Here is a 24527-nt window from a genome sequence, read left to right as displayed (position 1 = left end):
CATGCCTTGAAATACAGTTTAAATTTTCTGGAGAATCAAACACTGTGACAGGAGACTCAGCAGCAAGTCACTGGTTAACTGCTGAGACTGTATAATTTTGGGTCAAGGAAGAATAATTCAGGGCAGCTTTTGATTCCTGAAACTGGGTTGAGTTCACTTTGAAATTGGCCTATATTTCACTCAAATGTAAAACTCACACCACAGTCTCCCTGAACTACATTCAATTTATATAACTTGAAGACATTCCAATTCCTGGCAGGAGGCTGCATTTCCCACCATTTGCGGTGCCCAGCTAAGGTGTATTCAGACATCTGGGAAGCTGAGATCAAGGTTTCCAGGCTTATACTTCATAATTTTTTTTAAGGATCTACTGTCCTTGTTGACTGACTCATTTCTGTACAAGGCCCACACACACTACGGAAACTCATGAAACTGTATCAAAACCTTCAAAGACAACCTGACGCTTACCTTAGGAAAAGATCAACAAGCTGCAACACTTTGATTAAACAATAGAAATGTTTTGAGATGGAAAGGGGATTAATTGAGTCAGGTAGAAAGAGTTCTTACATTTAACCCCTTTTTTTGCCTTCTATGTGAAACCCAATTTCCTGACTGATGCTCAGACATGCATATGCACATTATACGTACACTGTGTGTTACTTTTAGCATTAAGATATTTTCCTTATGGATAAGCATGTGATGTTTAAATATAATGTTAGAAGAGAAATGGTAAAAAAATACTCGATCGACAAGTAGACCAGAAGATTCCTGTAGTATATAGAGCAGCAGGAATGATAAACACATAAGACAAATGAGCAACAGAATTTGTTCATTTTATGATTGTGACAGATGTTTCTGCATCCGAGAGAAAAAGAAAAAAACAGCTTTTTATCTTCTACTTGATTAAATTTGTCTGTCTCTTCTAGTCGGTTTTTGAAGTTATACTGTACCACTGAAGCACTCCTTTAATCTTCTCCTTTGTTAATTCCTCAATGTTTTTCTGCCACTGCTCCCTTTATGTTTGAATAGGAAAGCTTGTTTCTAGCTCTGTGACCCATATATCTGAGGTTAAAATCTCTGGTTTTATCTCCAATTGAATGGTTCACATTGGGAAACTACTTACCTGTCCAGCAGTGTCTAGAATGTCCAAATAGGCTGGTTCGTCATCAATTCGGACTTGAGTTTTATAGGCATCCTCTGAAAAACACAGTGCAGTACGACTAAGCATAGAAGTGGCTCAGAGAATGGAAAATGAAATAGCTTTGCTAGTCTGGAAGAGGTTTTTCAAAAGCTCTCTATTCTGACCTAACTTTGCTTTCTTTCAAGTCAAAAGACACTTTCTGAAATCCTACCATCACTGCAAAGTATTAGCAAAAGGGAGTGATCTAGTCTTTTCTACTACACTACCTCAGAATATTAAAGAAGTAAATTTGCCTCTCTTCAAAAGGATAGCACATACCATAGGTGTTGTTTAAGTCACAAAGCTTCAGAGCTGTTGTGCTGATGTTAGGCAGAAGAATGGTTTTTACTTACCACAATCACACCTCCACAGATCTTTTCCAGCAAATAGTTTCAAGCTGAAGATTGTCTAAATTACTGGGATAGTCTCCCTATGGCTGAAGGGGGCTTCTGGCTCAGATATATCATAGCGATTACTCAGATCTCTATATATCTCTGGAGAGGATAAAAAAGGATTTTTTAAAAATTAATTCTGTAATTAGTGTCCTTACACTCATCATGGCTGGGCGTGGAAGATGGAAAAACTGTGCCTGGTGGACATGATTTTGTCAATCTAAATTTAGAAGGTGAAAAACAACAAAAGGTGAAATAATATTTGAATAAGCTGCTTCCCTCACATTTAAATTTCATTCTCCTCTCAACATTAGTACTTCCTTCCTGAGGTTAAATACAGTGTGTGTACCAGGCTAAGTTTAGACTTGAAATAGTCTTGGAAATTATCTGTCTTGTTTAATTAAACAATAATGCATAGCAGCATGAGTGGTTTTGGTGACTGATGCTATGCTTTGGCTGTGCATCGAGGTGTTGTCATGGTTTTAGCTGCGATAGTGTTAATTTTCATCACTGTAGCTGGCACAGTGCTGTGCTTTGGACTTAGTGTGAGAATAATGCTGATAACACACCAATGGTTAGTTGTTGCTGGGCTGTGCCTGTACTAGTCAGGGACTTTCACAGCTTCCCCTGCTCTGCTGGGGGCACAAGAAGCCGGGAGGGGAGGGGGCACAGCCAAGGGAGCGGATTCAAACTGGCCAAAGGGTTATTCCATATCATGTAACGTCATGCCCAGTGTGTTAACTGGGAGGGGCTGGCCAGGGGAGGGAGGCAGCAATCATGGCTCAGGGACCAGCAGCGTCAGTTGGAGGGTGGTGAGCGGTTGTATCGCTTGTGGTTTTGATTTTTTCCCCTTTTCCCCTTTTCCTTTTAATTATATTATTATTATTGTTATTATTATCACAATCAATATTATTATCATTATTATTTTATTTTACTTATTAAACTGTTCTTATCTAAACCCCTGAGTTTTCTTACTTTGGCCCTTCCGATTCTCTCCCCCATCCCTCAGGGGTGGGGGCAGTGAGCGAGCGGTTGCCTGGTGTTTAGTTGCCAACCGGGGCTGAACCACGACAGGTGTAGGGACAAGACAAGTGCATTTAATGCATCTGAGAAGTGCCGTTAATCACCACAAACATATGGCTGGCCCTGTACCGAGACTCAGCCCTGCAAACCCTGGCTGCCAGAGACCCTCAGGACTAGGCTTTCAATGATTATTGAAATGATATTGGGATTATAATATGGGATTATAAAATGGAATTCTCAGGACAGTCCAATTTGTACCCTTTGTATCTTGCATCATATGGCACTTTATAAAACTGTGTAAAAACCTTGTTTCCACCTACACAAAGGAAGCACTAAAGCATTCAGGTATGAAGGATTCTGTATGGCCTTAACTGAGCCCACTCCTGCGCAGTCAGTGGCAAGTTATCTTTAATGACATAATTATTTCCATGACTCTCCTTTTTCTTTGAGGTCTCAGTTCAGCAGATTACTTAGGCACGTGCCTTGCTTTAAAAAAATACCTAATCCTACGGATATTAGGAGGACCCGGAGTGCTGAGAAAGCCAGAACACTCCAACCAGCATGTTTCAGTCACTAGATCTCTTTCTAGGCATTGCTGAATAAGAAAATCCGTGCCAAAGTGGTACCATATAGACTGAAATAGGCTATTTACTGTTTAAGTAATCTATTATGGCACAACAATGGTATGTGCAGTAGAATTTTTATGTTTTAACTACAAATTGAAAAAACAAGATATGAAAATATGTAAAATCAAATATGGTATTTCCTTCACAAATATTCTATTAATAGTCTAAAGTATTATTAATATATTGTCATGCAGGTGGGCATCCACTTGCATTACATTCATGTATGCGCAATTAAAATATTACTTGCATAAAATTAGCTTGTACTCTTGGCTCCGCAGCTGGATACTCTAAAGCCAATATGCCATGGTCCTATTTATCTCTTCACTTATACCAACCTTAATTTTTGACAGTAGCTTTAAAACAGTTAATGCAGAGAGACGTCTGCACACTTAAATTCACCTTGGATAAAAATGAAGTTGGAATCTAGATAAATCCTGCCAAGGAAATTAATTAGGAGCTCAGAATTACTAACTAAAAACCCCACTGGCCTCTGAATATAAGACATAGCTTTCAGTAAGTAAATGTAAGATATCCACATCTAATTCCCTGCCAACCTACCCCAGGTATACCCCAAAATCATTATATCAACCGGATATCATCTTTAATCAATAAAGTTTCAACTGCTAAAAGCTGGAGCAAGATTGTGTTTATAGCCCTTTTACTTTGCAAACATAACACTGAATGTACAAACCTACTGTGTTATTTTAATATGTTTTTTTTTCTCTCTAACTACTGACACTTCACAAAGTTGTGCCAGAATCACTGTCCTGTGTCCATTTTTAATACATTCTAACATTTTCTGTTGGTGGTTGTGAAACATATTCTGTTAAGCATTGACCAAGCACATGAATCTAAATGGTTTCTAGGCAATTGTATTTGGAAGATGTTTTTTACTTGTAGGATTTGCCTTTGCCCCAAGAAACGTGGAGATGAAACGGGAAGGAGATATGACTTTCCTTTGCAATATTCTCTCTCTGCATGGGGGCGAAAAGCAGGATGGTACAGATAATTTAGAAAAGCTTAAAAATATCCTCAATTGGGGTGTGATAAGCAGGGGTATCCGCAACCTGTATTTGAATGGAAAATAGAGGAGATTTAACACCTACTTTTCTTATGGCACTCATTTAAAAGGAAGTCCTAAACCACACACTTATGAAGGGAATTGCTACCTTAAACTGACACCCTCATACCACAGATCAGATCATAGCACACACTTAGGACCTAACAGCTTCTTAATGCTCAAACACAACCAGCCTTTTGAGAGGCACAACCTTTCTATTTACTGCATATTCACTGATTGTCCTGGGCTAATAGGACAATTAATTTTTCCGGAGCAAGAGGTAGAAGGAAGATGCATAAATAGAAAGCCATGTTTCCCACCTCATGTCTTACGGACCAAGAAAACAGGCTAGGAGTTGAAAAGCTGTAACTTTTAGTCCTCGTCTAAGATTAATACTTTTAAACAGGGATTTAATCTCAGGAAGTAATGGAAATAGAGCTGAGTGGGGGTTTACATAGCCAAAAATCTTCATTTTACTCAGTAAAATACTATAGGGCACAGGCATTTACCTGGAAAGAAACAACCTCCCAGAGATCAAGAGTTGGTTATGTATGTATGTTGGACCCAGTTAACATATTTTTATTAGTAGCTATAATGCCAAACAGAAACCCTGGAGTCTTTGCATTCTTCCTAAAGGATTTCAAAAGGGAGTAGTATGTGGCTAGTCTTTTTAGTCCAGGTAATACTGCACACATGGTCACATAAAGAAAACAGAAACTCTGAGATCTGAGAGGGACATGCTGTTTACATGTGGACAAAGAAGAACAGAGTGAAGATGTTTCACTGAAATAATATCTGAGAGTATACAAAACATAGCAGGAAAGTATTCATTAGGAGCAGTAGCAAACGCACTGTCTTATCTCCTCTCTTTAAAAATTATTCAGATTATTACAAATGCTGTCTGGTATATTTACACTATTTAGAATGTTTAAGTACATTATATTTTCTTTCACCTGATTAATTTAGAATAGTAATACAATGTTCTCTTTAAAGTTAATTGGGAGCCGCTAAGCCACATGTATCTGGATTTTACATCCTATGGCTCTAAGGACTGATATTTATTAAAAGGCCAAACTCCATCTGCCATTTCAGTAAAGCATTAAGATAGTTACAAAAAAAGAGATGAGAATAATAATCAGACATCAGACAATAAATCAGACAATAAATCAGACAATAACTATATTTCTTATATTAAATCAGTATTAGTCTTTTTCTGTGAGGTTAACCGTAAGGTCCCAGCTTTTAGTTTAGGTAAAATGCAGCAGAAATATAGGGTATTATAAGAAAAAAATCTGGATGGAGTTTATTGATATTGCTGTGATGTATAATCATGATTCAAACACAGACTGCAAGAATGAGCATTCTGCAGGTACAAAGGAGAAAAAGTAAATAAAATCTCCTGCATCCTCACTATCTGTAAGACACGTGAATATATGACTATATGAACTGGATAGTTAAAATATCTGGTAAAATTTAATTTTTAAAGGGAATTATTTTTTTTCCATATAGAATATGGGCCACTTTAAGAATCTTATTTACTACAAATGTTAAAAATAAAATAAAAAAAATAAAAATATCAGCTTAAAAATTATACTACTTGGCTTGAATATTACTGACTGTTTATTGTTTTCCGTGGTGGGAAAAAAGCAAATAGGGCTCCAATTGTTTTCTGAATTGTTTTCCTTTGCTGACTATCTCATTTAAACAAAGAAAAAAAGTTTTTCAAAGGGCACTATTTAATTTTTCTTTCCTTAATTGATTGTTCTTTAATGAAAAGAAAAGGTTCTTCCTTAAGCCTTTTGTTAGCTGGCTTTTTTTTTTTTTTTTGCTTTTTTTTTTCTAAAAAGAACACATCTTTTTTTTCAGCTTTACTTTTTTATAGGATGTCATTCTGGAGACAGAGGTACAATTATTAATGCAAGGTTGTGTTGTGATCAGTTATCTTAGTGCTGAAGAAGCTAGATTCATAAAAAATATATCAAAGTGCTTTTTCAGCTATGAGCAGGTACCTGCTTCATGACAAATAGATTTGGATGGTGTACAATTTAAAGGGGAGTTGGAATGGGCTTTTCATCTGCATTACAGACATGTTCCAGTCCCTGAAATGTAGGTCAGCTGCTTCTTTCTTCCATTTGTTAATTCTGCTTCTGTTCTTTCTAAATAAATATTCTCTCTTCTTCTCTGTCTTATACACTATCATTTGCAGTTAAAACCAATCAGATTCCCACATATATAGATGAGCCAAAATATATTTTATTTGGTCAAGGAGGTACCAAACCAGCAGAAGGAAGTCCAAGCTCAGTCAGCCACACCTGGAGTTCTGCATCTTGTTGTTCTCCCTGCGTGCCAAAAAGACAGCAGGAGACCCAGCTCCTGGTGTGCTTAAATTATCTGCTACAGACACATTTTAATCCAGAGATGCTCCTGAATGTAGAACAATCATGAGTTTTTGACTGGATGAGTGCCGCATCTATTTACAACAAGGAATTTTTAAATAAAAAGAGAGTGAATGAACAGAGATTTAAACCACTGTACCAACAACTACACATAAACTCCTTCTATTTGAGATAAAAATATGCATGTCATAGGAATTGCCCATCAAAATACATTGGTCTTACAATTTCCCTCAGTATATAATTATTTTCCTGGAGTATGAGTGTTTTGTAATTTGGGTGAGCATTGCTATCAGTGTTTTGCAGACAAGGACACCAAGTTACAGAGATTGCCTTGCTATGAGCTATGCACACATGATAAGCAATGAATGGCTTGGAATAGTAGAAATGACAGATTTGATTGCCTTGTATTCTGTAAATACTCATGTAGATAGCAGTATCCTTTAAAATAAGGCAAGTAGGAAAATTAGTACTAGACTAGTACCTAGGATAATTAAATGTTCCATTTGCAGTTCTGCCTGGTGTTACATAATTTAGTGTTTTACCAGCAATTAAAAATACTTCAGATTACTTTTTCCAGTGCTATTGTTTTTTATCTCTCAGCATTGAACTGCATTTGCCATTATGCTGTCGTTTGTTTAGCTTTGTCAGGTCTTTGTCAGATCTTTCAGGTTTTGCTCAGTTTTGTGTTAAGAGCACAGGTTGCCTGCTCCTGCCTGTACAAGTGGTGTTAACAGACAACATCATTCTAGGCAGAAGAATCTTGCTAATGGTTTGTGGAACAGAGGAAAAATGACTGCTGCTTTTGCAAACCCACAGACAGAAACGCTTTCTTCAGTAGCCACACACTTCAAACATATTTTCTGTTTCTATGAGAGAGAAGCAAGTAACACAGCATTTAATGCAGATAATACCTCTCTGCTAGCCTTATTCTTATTAAAAGACTATAGTGTAGGCCTTGAGAAAATTAAAATAATCTGAGAAAAAACAATGCATTAGTCATGTTAAATGCTTATCGTAAAAGGAATTCATATATTTATTCATTACACATTCAGTTGCCTGATGAGAAACACAGCACTTTCTATCTTTCTGTTTTCATTTTAGCATTCAAATTACCATAAACATACTTTCAGATAAGATATTAAACCAAGGTCTTGGCCACATACGTCTTCAGAAAAGATTCTGTAATGCTATATTCAAATAGCCTTGCTAAATTCAAATGCATATTACTGTTGTACATTCCAACTTTCCTTATTAATTTCAATTGAAGATGCGATTCTTCATTTCCTTTATTTAGCTATCATTCAGCGTTATGACATGCTCTTAAATAACTACTGTGTTCTGTTTTAGAGGTTCCTGTACCTTCAGTGGCACATAAAAACAAATCCTGGAGGGATCATAAGATAATTCATGTTTTCAAAGAGTAAAGATGCAAAGAGAAGGTACTCCTATTCTCAAAGTCTGAAAACAAAAGACCATAACAACTCATAATTTTTAGCTGATTTTGTCCTCCTGAAATAAGCAGTGCTTATATCTTCAGTAGAAAACAGAAGCATAACTATACTATGCCCAGATCCTCAAATAAGCCTCTGCACTTAATCCTGCTACCATCAGTGAAAAGAGGTGAGTAAATACCTAGAGGGGGACAGGGACTAAATTACCTGTTGAGCACCCAGAATCATTGCAGCATAATAAAGATTTGAGCTGAGGCCCAGTAAGTCCCATGCAATCTGACTATCTGTTATTAGCAGTTTTTAACTGAGCCATCTTCATTGTCATACTCTCATCTCACTCCTTTAACTTGGGCTCTGTCTGCCATTGACCGTCCTCTGTCTGCATTTGGTTACAACAACAAAACTAAAAGCTTCCTCAGACTAATGGGTATTCGCTTGTTTCTCACCTCACTGCAGTGCTCCTCTTTTAATGCCATTATGTATCCGTCTTAAAACAGCTGCTCTCAAATAAAGTTTCTCCCTCTTGGGCTGCCTAATGTTTCAGATCTGCGCTCTGCAGGGCAAGACTGACAGCACACAGATGCTGAAGGAGCCTGATTGATTTTCAGCTGTGGGTTCTTACATGGCAGCTTTCTCGGTGACCTGAAATGCACTCAGGACCTTCCAAATTGGGAAATGGGTTATCCATTGCACTTTCTGTCTTCTTTTTATTTTTTTCAGTTGTACCTATAGATATGTACAAGAACCTCTCCTTCAATGTCAGCTTGCTGTTTCATTACTGTGGCACCCTTTCATTCTCTGCTCAAAAGCAGGAGAAGCAAAAGCAACTTAATCTCACTTAGTCTGTGGTAGACACAAAAAAGAAGCATTATCTGTGCTCTGAAAGGTTTTGTGTGAAGAGAAATCTGAGTGAATTGAAATTTGAATCAGTTAAACCTGGTTTGTCTTCTCCCTTTGAGTCCTCATTATCACGACCTTTACTAACAAAACAGTTGGAAAAGGAGACAATGGCCTGGGTGACTTTCAAGAACTGAAATTAAGAGTGCTCTTGTTGTAAAAAGTGTTGCATGAGAGAGGTTTTCATCTACATATACTTATCAAGAAGGAGACAAAGCACAATGTACAACAGAAAATTCAAGGTTAGATATCCACTTTCAGGCAAAGAAGGTAAAAACATAAGACCTAAGTGACCAGCAAGGCAAACTCAACAGTACATTCTCCAGTTGTACAGGTCCTTGCACACAGTCTGATCTCTGTCATCAGAGATCAAAGTTTTTATATGGTGCAAATAAATTATAACAGTATATGTGAAAATAACACCTTCGTTCTCCATTTACGGTAGCAAATGCTCTACAGAAATCAGTCAAAGACCGGCAGGGTAGAAGAGGTGGAGGAGTCACACTCTACATTAAGGAAAACCTTGAATGTCTCAAAGTCATCTATGGTGATTGCGACTGCTCTATCGAATGCCTCTGGGTTAAAGTCACAGGGGTCATCTCCAAGCAGGACCTCACAGTGGGCATCTGCTACCGACCTCCTAACCATGATGAAGATGCCGATGAAGCAATACTTGGGGCACTAAAGCAAGATTCTGGCCAACAGAACCTGGTCCTTATGGGTGATTTCAACTACCCAGACACCTGCTGGAAGAACAATATGGCAGCTCACTTGTCATCCACCAAGTTCCTGGAATGTATAGAGGACTGTTTCCTGATACAAATGTTAGATGTGCCAACCAGGAATGAGGCACTGCTGGACTTTTCTTTTTCAAAGAGGCAGCCTCTCACTAGTGGACTCCCCCAGGGATCAATACTGGGCCTAATGTTATTCAACATCTTTATAAGTGATCTGGATAATGGGATCAAGTGTAGCCTGATGAAGTTTGCTGATGACACCAGGTTGAGTGGGGAAGTAGTCACTCCAGAAGGGAGAGCTGCTCTGCAGGGAGATCTGGATAGACTGGAGGAGTGGGCCAACAGGAACCTTATGAAGTTCAACAAGGACAAGTGTAAGGTCTTGCACCTGGGAAAACATAATCCAGGAGTGCAGCACAGACTGGGATCCACCTGGCTGCAGAGCAGCTCTGTGGAAAGGGACCTGGGGGTCCTGGTGGGCAGGAAGCTCAACATGAGCAAACAGTGGCTGCTGCGGCCAAGAAGGCCAACAGGATGCTGCATTGCATCAAAAAGGGCATCACCAGCAGAGATAAAGAAGTCATTATCCTGCTCTACTCAGCACTTGTCAGGCCACACCTGGAGTGCTGTGTCCAGTTCTGGTCCCTTCTATACAAAAAGGATGTGGCCAGGCTGGAAGGGGTCCAGAGAAGGGCCACCAAGATGATCAAAGGACTGAGAAGCTGCCATACGAGGATAGGCTGGGAGAGCTGGGTTTGTTCAGCCTTGAGAAAAGGAGGCTCAGAGGGGATCTCATCCCCATGTACCAGTACTTAAGGGGTAGTTACAAAGAAGATGAGACCCCCTTTTTACACGGAGTCACATGGAGAGAACAAGGGGGAATGGACACAAATTGCCCTTGGGGAGATTTCGATTGGACACCGGAGGGAAATTTTTCACAGTGAGGACAGTCACCATTGGAATAATCTCCCCAGGGAAGTGGTTGACTTGGCCACATTGGACACCTTCAAGAGTTGGCTGGACAGGGCGCTGGGACATCTTGTCTAGACTGCGCTCTTCCTACAAGGTTGGACTAGATGATCCCTGAGGTCCCTTCCAACCTGGGATTTTGTGATTATTTATAACAGTACTGACTACAAGAAACACCTTCTCCCCTACTACTTGCCCTCCGTAGAGTGAACACTTTCACAATCTTAACTTGGGTACATCATAGTTCATTTACTTCAGTTCCAACTCAATATTCTGATGCAACAAGTCAACAGATCCTTCTAAACCAAGTACTGGTATTTATCCATCCCCATGACGTTCTTCATTATTAGAAGATTAGACATCTACACACATATATTTGGTTTTATATTTTTGTACATTGGTATGTATGTACCTAAGTATGGAAACACAGAGACATGTAAAACTGAGAGTATCTGAATGTGCAAGAAGAGAGTATCATAAATTAATCGCTATGTGGAGCACCTGCAATATATAAAACTACTTACCTAGTCCTGAAAAAAATCAGGACCAGGACCAGATTGAAAAATACAAAAAATCCAATACAAATGTCTTCTGCTATAGAAACATAGATTATTTTTATACTAGTACACTATATATTAATTTTTACTATTTACATTTTAATTTCTGCTTGCAGTTATGCATTTTCCCCCTTAAAATGTAATTATTTATAAAAGCAAGATGCATGTTCACATAAGCCCATGAAAAACAGAATCATTATAATTCTGATCAAGTTCTAACTACAATTCATATAACCAAGACAAAGTCTAGAAAATAATGTGCCCCTCTTCCTTCTTTCCCATAGAGATGTGGATGGAGAAGATTACATTCTTGCACTACAACATATTATGAAATGTAGGACTGCCCCGGATGTAGAATAATCATAAATGATGGGCTTCTGCAGAGAGGCTGGTATTCAGCAGAGATTTGGATAAAAGACTGACAAAGTCTATCTGAATAATTTGGCCTAGTGCAGTAACTATCATTCATGATGCAAATGTTATTTTCAACAAAGCCATCATGATTTTAATCTGCAAGCATGCACAGATGTGAGTAAATTTTTATAAACAATTATAAAGGATATGAATTGCTGCCCAGAAAACTCACTCAGTTATTCTCCAGACCTTGTACTATAACCCCACAAATAGGAAGAATTTTGCCTAAAAAGTGTTCCACCAATGTGAATAAGACTGTTCGAGTGACAAATATTTTTCTCAGAACTGGCTCTAAAAAAGAAAATAAGATTTATTACAAATGTTAGCATTCTTGTAAATCTAAAGGGCTAAAGATAACTCAGGTAAACCTTTGCTGTAGCACTTGCTTTTCTGTCAGAAACCACTTGCAATATAGATAATGCTACTAATATTTAATAAAGGCATGTCATTACTTTGCTTCCAGAAAAATGTCATTTACTTCAAAGATGTACATGAACAAAGTGAACAAAGTACTCCTGTTTAATCAAAACATGATAATTAACAGGAGTCCAAGTACCCTTATCTTGGGGAAGAAGAATAGCAGGTAACAATTTCACTACTCTTTCAAGTCCAGGATTGTGCTACTGAGTAGGAGGATCTGACGGCTACAAATTCAGTTCTTGTCATTTTAGGGGGAGTAATTAAAAAGTTAACTACATCTGCACAGCTATTAGCATGGATGGTGCCTTGGATTTAGTAAGGTGTAGATGGCTGCCGGCTTCTATGAAAGAAAGGTTAATGGAGACATTTGTCCTGTGATGAAGAATTTTGAATTGAGTGTGATAAATCACTGACCTCTAGGAAACCATAGCATGAGTGTCACTTCCAATTTCAAAAATCATTTAAGGAAAATTTTTACAAATCACAATATACAGGGAATAGGTAAGCAAGTTTTCCACTGGTGACCATATTTATGTGTTGCAAGTCCCATTTCAGCTAAGTTCTAAGTTCATGGTCCTAATCACAGTTATCATCACTGTATGTGGGTTGTGATACCTATAACAGAACCACTGGGCTGAAGCCACAGAATGACCTACATGTTCACTCCAACGTCGGTCACCTAATTCCCAGGACCTTTGAATCGCCTAGTTGTCAAATAACATGACATTCCACCCTGCTTTAACCCTATGAACCTAGGATTTCTTCTATAGTATTTCACATTTAGAATCATAGAATGTCCTGAGTTGAAAGGGACCCACAAGGATCATCATTGAGTTCAACTCCTGTCCCTGCACAGGAAAACCCCAAATTCACACCATGTCTCTGACGGCCTTGTCCAAATACTTCTTGAGTATCGCCAGGCTTGGCACCATGACTGTCTCCCTGGGGAGCCTGTTCCAGGGCTCCACCACCCTCTGGGGGAAGAACCTTCTCCTAATGCCCAGCCTAAACCTCCCCTGGAACATCTCCCTGCCATTCCCTCGGGGCCTGGCATTGGTCACCAGAGAGCAGAGATCAGTGCTTGCCCCTCCTCCTTCCCTTGGGACAAGCTGCAAAGCGCCATGAGGGCTGCCCTCAGCCTCCCCTGCTCCAGCTGAACAAACCAAGGGGCTTTATTTGCTCCTTGTACAGTTTATCCCCTAAACCCTTCACCAACTTCATGGCCCTCCTCTGGACACTCTCCACTAGCTTTATACCCTCAATGTCCTGCGGCACCCAACACTGCCCGCAGCACTCGGGGTGAGGCCGCCCCAGCACGGAGCAGAGCGGGACAATCCCCTCCCTCGCCCGGCTGCGATGCAGGGCTCGATGCCCCCCAGGGCATGGTGGGCCCTCTTGGCTGCCAAGGCATGCTGTTGGTTCATGTTCAACTTGCCATCGACCAGAGCCCCCAGGTCCCTCTGCAGAGCTGCTCCCCAGCCCCTCGTTCCCCAGCCTGTCTGTACAGCCAGGGCTGCCGTGCCCCAGGGGCAAAACCTGGCACTTGCCCTTGTTAAACTTCATATGGTTGGAGATTGCCCAGCTCTCCAGTCTGTCCAGGTCCCTCTGCAGGGCCTCTCTGCCCTCGAGAGTGCCAACAGCTCCTCCCAGTGTTGTGTCATCGGCAAACCTAGCTAGTATTCCTTCCAGTTCTGCATCAAAGTAATTTATGAAGAGATTAGAGTACTGGTACTAAGGTGAATCCCTGCAGAACCCCACTAGCGACTGGCCACCAGCCCAGTGTAACCCCATTTACTGTGACCCTTTGAGCCCGACCCACCAGCCATTTGCTCACCCACTGCATTACATATTTACCCAGCTGTATGCTGGCAGGTGACGTAGAGTATCGAAAGCTTTACTGAAATCCAAAAAGATCACATCAACTGGTTTTCCTTGGTTAACTAGGTGGATAACTTTGTCATAGAAAGAAATCAAGTTTGTTAAGGAGGAGTTTCCCCTCATGAACCTGTGCTGGCTGGGACCAACGACTGCATTGTCTTTCAGACATTTTTCAATAACTCCCAGAATAACCTTTTCCATAATTTCTCCAGGCACAGAAGTGAGACTGATGGTCCTGTAGATACCAGAATCATCCCTGTTACCCTTTTTGAAGATTGGGACAAAGTTTGCCAGGTTCCTGTACATTTGAGAGTATTCTTCATCTGGCTAACTTGAGATGCAGATGTTAGGGTGAGATGAATCATGCTCTAGAACTTCGGTACATTTATGTTGTGAGTTAGAAACCACAACCCGCATGTGACGTCACTGTCAGTACAGTTCTTGACAATCAACCATTTAAACTTTCCTGCCTTAATATCATGAGCCAGGTGGACACTTTGCTCACACTTAAACCTAGTCAGGGTCTACAGTGTAGGAGCTGAATTCCCCAGGTTATTGGAGTGGCTCATTGCAATGAAAGTGTGTATATGAAATGCAGCTAAAAACCCTACGGCAGCTAAGAACCTAAGAAGGAGATGTTACCCCAGTCTGATAGGTCAGTGTTTGGACTATCACTGTAGGCCTGAAGGGAGGCCTAAAGGGCACGGCTTTGAGAATCAGCTCTTCTGTGATAAGAAGCACTCTTCACCTTCATCTGCCACGTCAGTTTATTGGATGGATCAGTTAAAGACTTGATGAATCAAGCAGGGGAGAGGTGAGGATTGTTGGACTGAGTAAAATAAAAAACACCAGCTGCTGAGATACAGCTCTTCTGCCTGTATGAAGCTGTTGTTAAAAAAAAAAAAGCCTATTTTGTGTAGAACAGATAAAAATATTTTAACAATGTTTTCTGGTTTTGGCTGAGTCTCCTAGATTCTGCATATTGTAAATATCATTATGAAAGAAATCTAATACATATATTTTCATTATTATAATTATTACTATCATTACTATTATTAAAAATATACAACAAAAATGTTTTGACATTGTCACTGTTTTGAGAAAAGGTATTTTTCCTTCCTAAATTTTAATCTGGCTAATCAGTGCTTAAGAACAGCAACCACAAGGTCACACTTCTACACAGGTTTTGTTTATTTTTCTTCTGTCTATGTTTAGCAGATATATGATTAAACTCAGAGGTTTCTAGGAGGAATAGAAGGATTATATACGGTGCTTTGATCCTCTATTTATTCAGTGGAGACAAGAAGATGGCCAAGGCAGGAATATATTTTATTTTTAACACAAAGAGAATTAATGGAGGTAGAAAGTATTAAGTTTGAACCAATAACACTTAAGGGGTATTGGTGCTTTTTTGCATGTGATTATGCAGCATAGTTCTTTCATGGCAACATACAGGAGAAACACTTTTCTTTCCTGTTCCAGCCACGGTAGGCAGATGTTGGGCAGAGATGTTTGAGAAATAGTTATTCTTCTCTTTGTTTGCTTTCCAAAACAAAGGAGGAGGGAAAGTCAAATCACTGGCCATACTATCAGTTAAGATCATTCAGATTAGGTAAATGCTCCAATTAAGAATATAAAAAGTCAAGCCATAGAACATCATCAGGCCATTTAATCCGTTTTCCTCTTTTGGAGTGTCACCAATAGCCCAGGGAATCCCACAATGATTTTTGCTTGGCATATTCTCTCAGCTTCCAGTTATTTGCACTTCAAGAGCCCTTCTAAGCTGGAAGCAGAATCTTTGTTTTTAACAGCCTTGATGGATTTTTTTTCCCTCCAATAGTTTACCTAAATGGTTTTCTAATCCATCTGGATTTTTGGCAGAGGTAAATATCCTTGTTGTCTTTGAGAGCAGAGATCGATTTAGGAAGGAATTTTTGCTGATGGGCTGGTGTTTAAAAGTGACTCTACATGAGAAGATTGACTCAGTTTTCACATCTTACCTGTCCCAGAAATAAAAAAAAAACCCTCTTTTCTCCTTTTTCGTCCCCACTTATCCTCACATTTCCCCATAGGTGGTTCTACACTATTCCTTTTGTCACTTTTTCAGCTTGCTGAATTGTTTTTACTGAAGTGATTAAACTTACTAACGTGGTAGACAACAATTCTGAGTTCGGGTGGCTTAGTTTTCTTCTGGAATACTGTTGAATCAGCCTGCAAAATTGTCTGATGAATGCCAGAGAGCTAATAAGGCTGGGAGAAGGGCAGAGATGAAGAGTAGGACTTCCTCCTTTTCCACACAAATGAGTTCTTAGATTTGGTTCATCCCATCTCACAGAACTACAATCTATTGCAGAGCCTCTGAGGTCTGTTCCTAGCCAGTGACCGTTACCAGGTTCATGCATCATTCCTTGTTTGTGATTCAGGGTAAAGAAATTAGATAGCTCTACCCTTGGATCTCCTCTATATACTATTTCCTTCCCTGAGACTTCACGGCGTGCTGCAGCAACTCACAAGTGTAGTTGCTGTCTGGTACCACTGTGGCTGAAGTGAATCTGCTAGCATAGCTGCTGTGTTGTGTTTTCTAAGACATGAGTGATGGACACAGACAGGCATATGCATTTCCAAGACTGAACTGCAAGCCTAGATGCTTGTCACGGTGTTCTCATTAACTTCCAACCTTCGAGAAGGTGTTTGGTGAGAAGACAGGGAGAAAATGACAACTGTAGGAGCAGTAGGGCCACCTACTCCCTAGAAAGACAGACTGCATTTGTTTGTCTGTTATTTTTTATATCAGATATTAGCAAAGGAAAATTACTAGGTTAAGCACTGTTTCCCAAGTGTCCGAAAATGCTAAGTGACAGTGAGCTGTCACCTGGTGCAAACAGCCCTCAAATAATTTCATGATGAGTTGCACTTTTAAGAAAATATGAATGTGACAAAGCAGTAACAGCCATTGAGTGTATGTCCAGGATTTTAGATGTGACTTAAGTACGGACAAGGAAATGTAATACGTTGCTTTGGTTATTCCTTACATGAAGCCTGCAGACTGTTTAGGACTGAATAATGGGCTTATCAAAGCAAAGTCCCAATAAAGAAAGTTTAAGAGCAGAGCTAGAAATCATGTTTCGAGTAACACAGCATATTTAGAATGGGGCCAGACTATTTCATTAACAAGGAAAATACTGAAGTTCTTAACAGGGGAAGGAGTAAAGAATCAAATCTCATCTTGAGCTGAGAATGCATATAAGTTAGAGTATGTAGACTGAAATGTTGAGACGTGATCCAACTATCATTGATCTGCTTTTGAGAGGGAAACTGCCAACTTTACAAATACTACTTCTCAAGAGAAATATTTGGGTTTGGGTTGTGGTTTGGTTTTTTTTTCTTCTTTTTAATTACATTATTTTCAACATAGAGAGAAATATCTGCAGTGATTTTCCAGACTCATTTCTGCATGGCTTCAAATAATTTATTTCCCTTAGTGGCAGGATATAATAACAGCACTAAGCAGAAGGTATTTTGTTGCCTCATTGAAATCTAAACTAGCTGATCAGCTTAGGAATTTTTTGCATTCTTACTTTCCTAATACTAGTCCCTCCTTTTCTATTCATGGGGATTTTTTTAAACTTACAGTGGGAGCACCTATGCTACCAGACATATGACAGTATTCTCCTTTCTTTTGCCACCTTATAAAGGATTCTTCATGGCAAGTCCCACTCTGCATTTTCCTGCGTTCACTGCAGGACATCCAACCAGACACTCATGATGATCTGTGAAGGCCCTTGTTCTGACAAGCTGTCAGGGAAGGCACCGTGATTCATATTCAGGCACATACATTTAGACAGCTACAAGGTAGAAAGGTAGGATTCTAAAGTCTCTTTACACTTAATGGGAGTATAGACTCTATTCACTTGCCCACACATTACTCTTGCTATTTGGTACACTTTCAGAAGTCTTGTCTGGCTTTCCTTTACTGGACTAGAAGGGCTCTGGTGCCCCATAGGTCCTGTGTCACAGCCACAGGGTGCCAGATGATGATGACACACAACTTGTGGGAGATCCGCAGCATTCTAGATCAGGAACCTGAACCCAAGCAGGACACTGCAGGGCATCTCAAACGACTCCTGAAGCCTGTGATAAGGGAAATGAGTAAAGACCTAAATCTCTAATACTACATCTCCCTGAATCCCACAAAACAAGAACCTAGATACACATGCTCATGTATAGACATTTAATTTATGTTTCTGAATGTAAGGCTTAGTCCTAACATGGTAGGCATAATCTCTGTTTGCTCTTCTTCATGTACCTAAGTCAAATGCTTTATATCAAAAGGTACTAACTGTTTAACATGATGTATGATACAGATGACACCAACAGATAATAAAGTGAAACTAATAATGAAACACAGGTTTAGGATTATTGTTCAAACACATACACCACTATTCTTATATATTTTCCATGTTTCATTTTAAATGATGATGAATATGGAACACAAACATAGGCAATTCAGCTATGTCTACACAATTAGTCTTAAAACCCTTGAAGACAGTCTTTGGAAACAAATTGTATTGGTTCCGGATCATTTTGTATGAGTTGTTTATCCAGTTTCAGATAAGGCTGCTAAGTGTATGGAGAATGATGAATAAAAGACAGTGGTGATTATTTAGCTATCAATCGTATTAATTCTCAAAAAAAAAAAACAAAATTGTAGCTCAAATCCAGTTGTGGCTTGTTCAGTCCAATCCAAATATTTTACTTTCTATGGAAAACTGAGAATGACAATGAAATTAGGGATGGAGTATACAAATATATACATCCTAGGTAATAGTAGAAATAATCTAGAAACATTTTGTACCCTAAAAATTCATGTGCATAGTGCTCTTGTGACAAGACATCCCTCTCCTCATCTAGTAGATGTGTCCCATCTTTCTTTGTCATTACTAACGAGTTTGTATTTCCCTTGCTTTATCCTTCTTTCAATTTTGTGCCTTGAAAATAGATATATTATTCTTTATTACACAGGTATTTTTTTGGTATGCGTTCTATAACCTTAGAATATTTTCAGTCACATGTTATCTTTTTTCTCAAATTCACTTATGCATTTCCACCATCTTATTAAAGATGAGTTTAAATGTGTTTGATTTGATGCATTGGTGAATGCATTACTTCGTTAGGAAACCTCATGGAAATTCATGTGCTTAATGCTAAAATGCCTCCCACCCCACACCCATTTCAATTAAAGTGTGACATTGACGCAGCCTTAATGCCCTCAGCTGCTCATTTGACACAATCTCATGCAGTGATATCTCACCAAAACAGGAAGCTGCTTTCGCATCTTGTTTGCATTATGTATTCATTTTAAGATTAGTCACATGGCTAATGAGCATCTTGGAGGCTGTCCAGTTTGCTAGACTATGTCATGCTTCCTTTCCTGCCACTCTACTTGCATTAACTGTCTGTGATATTGCCAAAGACTGTACCGAGAGTAAATTGCTCTTATCCACTTGTTCCAGAAAATGATCACATTCACTGCCACTTGGAAATTATTCCTATTGTTGACTACAATTAAATATTAAATGTGTGCTGAAACAATTTCATTTTCATGAAGTGCTAACCTCTGAAATTTTGCCCGTGTACAGTCTAATACTAAAAGAATTTCCTCCTTCCCCTCCCCACTTACTTAAAAAAATTATATATTTCTCTCTCAAAATTCTGAACTGCAATGTTTGCACCAAGCCCAAAATACAGTCATTATTCCTGCCTTATCTTGAAGTGGCATTAAACTCAAAGTGACAGCATGGAAATTAGCACTTCAGGTAGCATTTAACTTTTTAATCGATGTTTACTCTATATTTTAAACAAATGCTGACACATTTATTTTCGTATTTATGTGTATGCACATTTATATCTGTACTATGTTATATACGTTAGTCTGCAGCCTGAGTTTCTCAAGATCTTATCAGCTTTTCCAAACTAAGGCAACCAGCTAAAATAAAAGAGTTTCATATGTCAGAAGGGACCATTTATTGTGATCATTAATTTTGACACCATATGTCTGATCCACACTGTACAGAGGACTTCTATGAATAAATTCCTATTGGAACAAAAATGCACCACTTATCAAAAACAAACAAACAAAAAAAAAGAGCAAAAAAATCCACCACAGAACAAAAAGCAGCCTCTTCCCTCAAATAAATGCATACCAGTCTTTAAAAATGTCTTGGGCTTAAGGAAGTGTTGGACTATCCATCACAACTTCCAGTAAATTCCTCAAAAGTATAGGTACTCCTGCTATAAATGACAAACACAGAAGGGAAAACATGAAAATAATTCTAAATCTATTTGAATAGCTCTTTTAGGATAAAAATTGACACATTTGAAATATCTGTATGTATTTGACATAAAAATCTATGAGCACATATATAATGTAGCAACTGAAATATCCTTTTAACAAAAATTCTGCATCATCTCTCACTAGCAGCAGCTTTCTGTAATCAACAAGATCACCCACAATATTTCAAAAACATCAGTGGGTAACAGAAAAAAAGTTTTTAGTACAAAGCACCATTATATTCAAATTGTATATTTCTACTATATTGCTAGAGATATGAGTCACTGGAGAAAAAGAAAACTCTAATGCATTTGTAACATAATCTTGAACCACAATGAAAAGGATGATATGGAAAAACTGTGTTCCAAGGGACTCTCATAAAAAAGGGAAAAATGATGCCTCTGGATTTTTAAAGCTACTTGATTATTGCTGCACAATGTTTAGCACAAATTCCTAACCGTGTTTTTGGAGGGAAGCAGAAGTGGAAAGGGGAAGAATATTTGGCAATATATTCAAGTGAAAGGACTCCTCTGTATTCTCTGGTCAGTACTAGTAAGTAGTTTTCACCATAGTCTCATGTTGGACTAAACAGAAATATATCCTCATCTTCAGACTCCCTTTAAAGCTCATTGTATTATGAGTTTACAGATGAAGTGTAAAATAAAAATAAAATAAGGAGATAAAAAAAAAATCTTCGAAAGTCAATTGCCCATGGGTATACTTCTATGGAGCAAGGACTAGGTTTGAATGTGAAACATGTTCTTTATACCAGGAGAATCAAACTTCAGAACATTTCTTAGAATTGAAAATATTTGGGCTTTTATGAAATAAAATATGAAAACCCATTGGCAGCCATATTAAGTCAAATAAAAAACTATTGTAGATTCCTTGTTCCAGGTTTTTATATATTCCCAACTGATCTTACTGGATGGTTTTGTGGATCCTTTGAATGGACTGAATGCAGTTTGGTTCTGCTTTTCAACTAGAATATCAATCAGATTATATCAGTCCTAAACTCATGTACTTTGGAATGGTTTATTGTACTGTCTTCTTTACTGAGATGCAAATATATTTTACAAGAACCTATAGAAACGAAAAACAGCTAAAATTATTATTTCACTCCCATGTCAACATTTAAGGTAGACGATGAAAACTTAAAATGGTCAAAGTTATTACAAACATTTCATAGCTCCAGGGGTCACTGAAGTCTTTCCCATAAATCTGAAAGTGATGGATTTCTGCGATTTAAAAAACAATGATGTTATTTACAAAAGCCCCTCCATTTAACACTCGCCCACTTCCCATTTCTGATAGGACAGCTCTTAGAAAAAAACCCACGACACACAAGGAAGTACAGTATCAATTCTGTCAGCACTACTTACTTAAATCATGGCTAAAATTGCACACTGAAGTATCATGGTTACTACAGCCACAGTTTCACACCATAGAAAACACAGAGAATGGAGCTGTTAGTGCAAGAACATTAGGTAAAACATGTAGGTATTTATAAGATTTTTACATCAATGTAAATCAAAACAAACAAAGACCTTATCTTAAAGCTCAGCTGGAGAATAGTAGACTCAGTAGGTTGGTTAATACTGAAAAATCCATGGATTATCATTCAAAACCATTATAGAAATGTTTTTGTTACTTTCAGAGAATATCACCCTCTCAGTGACACTTATAGAAACTGCCATTCCTATAAAAGCCCAAAGACAGATAAAACCATGAGTAGGCAGAATATGTTATTTCCAAAGAGGTACACTGAAATTTGAAGTCAGTATGCCCAGAGAAGCTCAGGTCAGCTCCTAAATTCCATTAACAGGATCAAATTGCTGAGGAATGGAGGTAGCCTAAAACGTATGACACAAAGGAAAGGCAATATATTGATATCCAGAGAGATAAGTGTTCTCAGACACAGCTGAAAAGCTATGTTCAATTTTCTGCTTTGCCACTCTGCCAGAGTGAAGGTACTTTTCATATGTGGTTTGTGGTTTTCTCGTTCCTCATCATCTGCTCCTGGGTTACTGTGAGGAAAAAAAAACCTGACTAGACAGACCTCTGTTCTGCCCCAACGTGATAACTTCCCCATGACACAAAGCATCTGTTTGAGGCTAGCTCCTTGCAACCTTTAAGGAATAACCTGTCCTCTAGCAACTCCTGGCATCAGCATAGTCTTGGTCTTGAATATGCTCATTCTGGATCATCCACCATTTTGTAGACTGATGGAAAATAGGTAAAATAAGCCTACCAGGACAAAAAAACCATGAGACAAATTCTGTGATTTGATACCAGGGGCTCAAAAGTAGTAAAAGCAATCTCAATAGTACAAAGTTTTTCAGTGCACTGAGATTTTTAAATGCATTTGTTGGTTATTACCGGTCAGATAACAAATGATTCCTTCTATTTGCTTTTTGGTTTTATGTCCAATTTTGAGTGGTCATGCCACATACCCGAGAGGAAACATACATACTTGGCCCGAAATTATACTCCGCTGTTCAGCACATGTTTTAAGGCATGAATAGAAATAAGCCCGTCTCAGGATGTCCTCAACATGTTCTGAGAGACAGAAATGCTGAACAGATAAAACTGAGAGTCGTACTTCCAGTTCTGCCTCTGGCCAGCTGTGTGAGTTTGAATTAAATATTTCATTTCTCTGTTTGCTATCTCCCTCTCTCTTCTCCTGTTTAGAGTGTTGGTTTTACCGAGCAGAAGCTGTCTCTTACTCAAGGAGACCTTCATCATGATTAGGTCCTCTAGGCATTCCTCCAGTATGTACTTAGAATGCATCATAAGCTTTCCTTCTCTTTATGATTATCTATTATTCATATTGTGGTAGTGTCTAGAGACCAATAAGTTAAGATTATGACAAGATACAATATATGGATAAATACAGATGGCAGGTGGATAGTTAATAATAAAGATGGGTGTATGTACATAACTTAATGGTGTCAGTAACTACTAATACTCCTCTTTTCCAATTAGATCTAATGATATTTTTTGCTGAGTACAGCAAATTAATTTGTAGCAATTCCACAGTAGTTTTGCCTTCTTTAGAGTGGATACTTCTCACTTTTATTTTTTAATATTTTTAATGGCATGAAAAGTTGATACCTACTTTTTGTCATCATTAAAATACCACAGTTTATAGGAGTTAATATCCTAGAAATGTGGAATATCACAGAAATAACAAAAGAAATAGTACTATTAGCTGCTCTACATAGCAAAGCAGTAATTTTCTACAGGTTAATCCTGAGTTTGAAATATTTGAATATTTCAAAGATAATAAAAAATTGTTTTGGCTGAGGGGGGTGGAAGAAAATATTTTTTTAATGTTAATATTTTATGTTAATATTAATATTAGCATTTAAATGTTAATATTTTTAGTGCCTCCCACTTATCAGGCCCCGACTCTGCCATCCTCTAGGTATAACTGAATATTAAACATGGGTAGTCCCTATAAATTTAAGTGCTTCTTAGTATAAGTAAAACTATCTAGCAAAGCCACTCTTAAATCAATAAACATTCAGTTCCCAATGTGACATAAATTTTTTACTACATTCGTTAGTATTAATTATTATAGTAGTGCCCAAAAGATGCTCAACAACAAGAAAAAAACCAGTCTTTTGACAACCATTCTTGAAATCATAGAGTCAAGAATGGTTGAGGTTGTCAGCAACCTCTGGAGGTCATCTGATCCAAACCCCTGCTCAAGCTACCTAGAGCAGGCTGCCCAGGACTATGCCTATACAGTTTTTGGTTGCTCCAAGGATGGAGACTCCACAATCTCTCTGGGCAACCTATGCCAATCTTCTCCTGTACTAGTAAGCCAAGAATCAGACATGGTACTCCAGGTGTGGCCTCAACAGCACTGAGGGAAGGATCACCTGGCTCAGCCTGCTGTCAACACTCTTCTTAATGCAGACCAGGTTACCATGAGCTGTCTTCCCTGCAAGGACACTTTGTTGGTTCATGCTCAACTTGTTGTCCACCTGGTGTCCAGCACGATGTGAACAGGTGATACCCAATACAACGGGAATATGGGGCTGCTCAAGGCATTAAATTACTTGGGTTTATACTCTGTAAATATCTTCCAAACTGTACCCAACTTAGAAGGGGGAAAAGACATTTGAAATGTTTTAACGAGACACTTTTTTTTTGCCACAAACATTATGAATTAACTGATTTAGAAATAG

General features: G+C 38.5%; 1 protein-coding gene across 1 annotated transcript in view; it reads right to left on the bottom strand.

The window, feature by feature from the left end:
- The window catches only part of RIT2 (Ras like without CAAX 2), a 188542-nt gene that overhangs the window by 102820 nt on the left and 61195 nt on the right, over nucleotides 1-24527 (bottom strand). Inside the window, exon 3 of the mRNA XM_064438028.1 lies at nucleotides 1124-1197. Coding sequence (XP_064294098.1) covers nucleotides 1124-1197 — 74 coding nt within the window. The remainder of the gene's footprint in view (nucleotides 1-1123; nucleotides 1198-24527) is intronic.

Source organism: Phalacrocorax carbo, chromosome Z (genome assembly GCF_963921805.1).
Source record: "Phalacrocorax carbo chromosome Z, bPhaCar2.1, whole genome shotgun sequence".
Lineage (NCBI taxonomy): Eukaryota > Metazoa > Chordata > Aves > Suliformes > Phalacrocoracidae > Phalacrocorax > Phalacrocorax carbo.
This window is presented reverse-complemented; position numbering and strand designations above follow the sequence as displayed.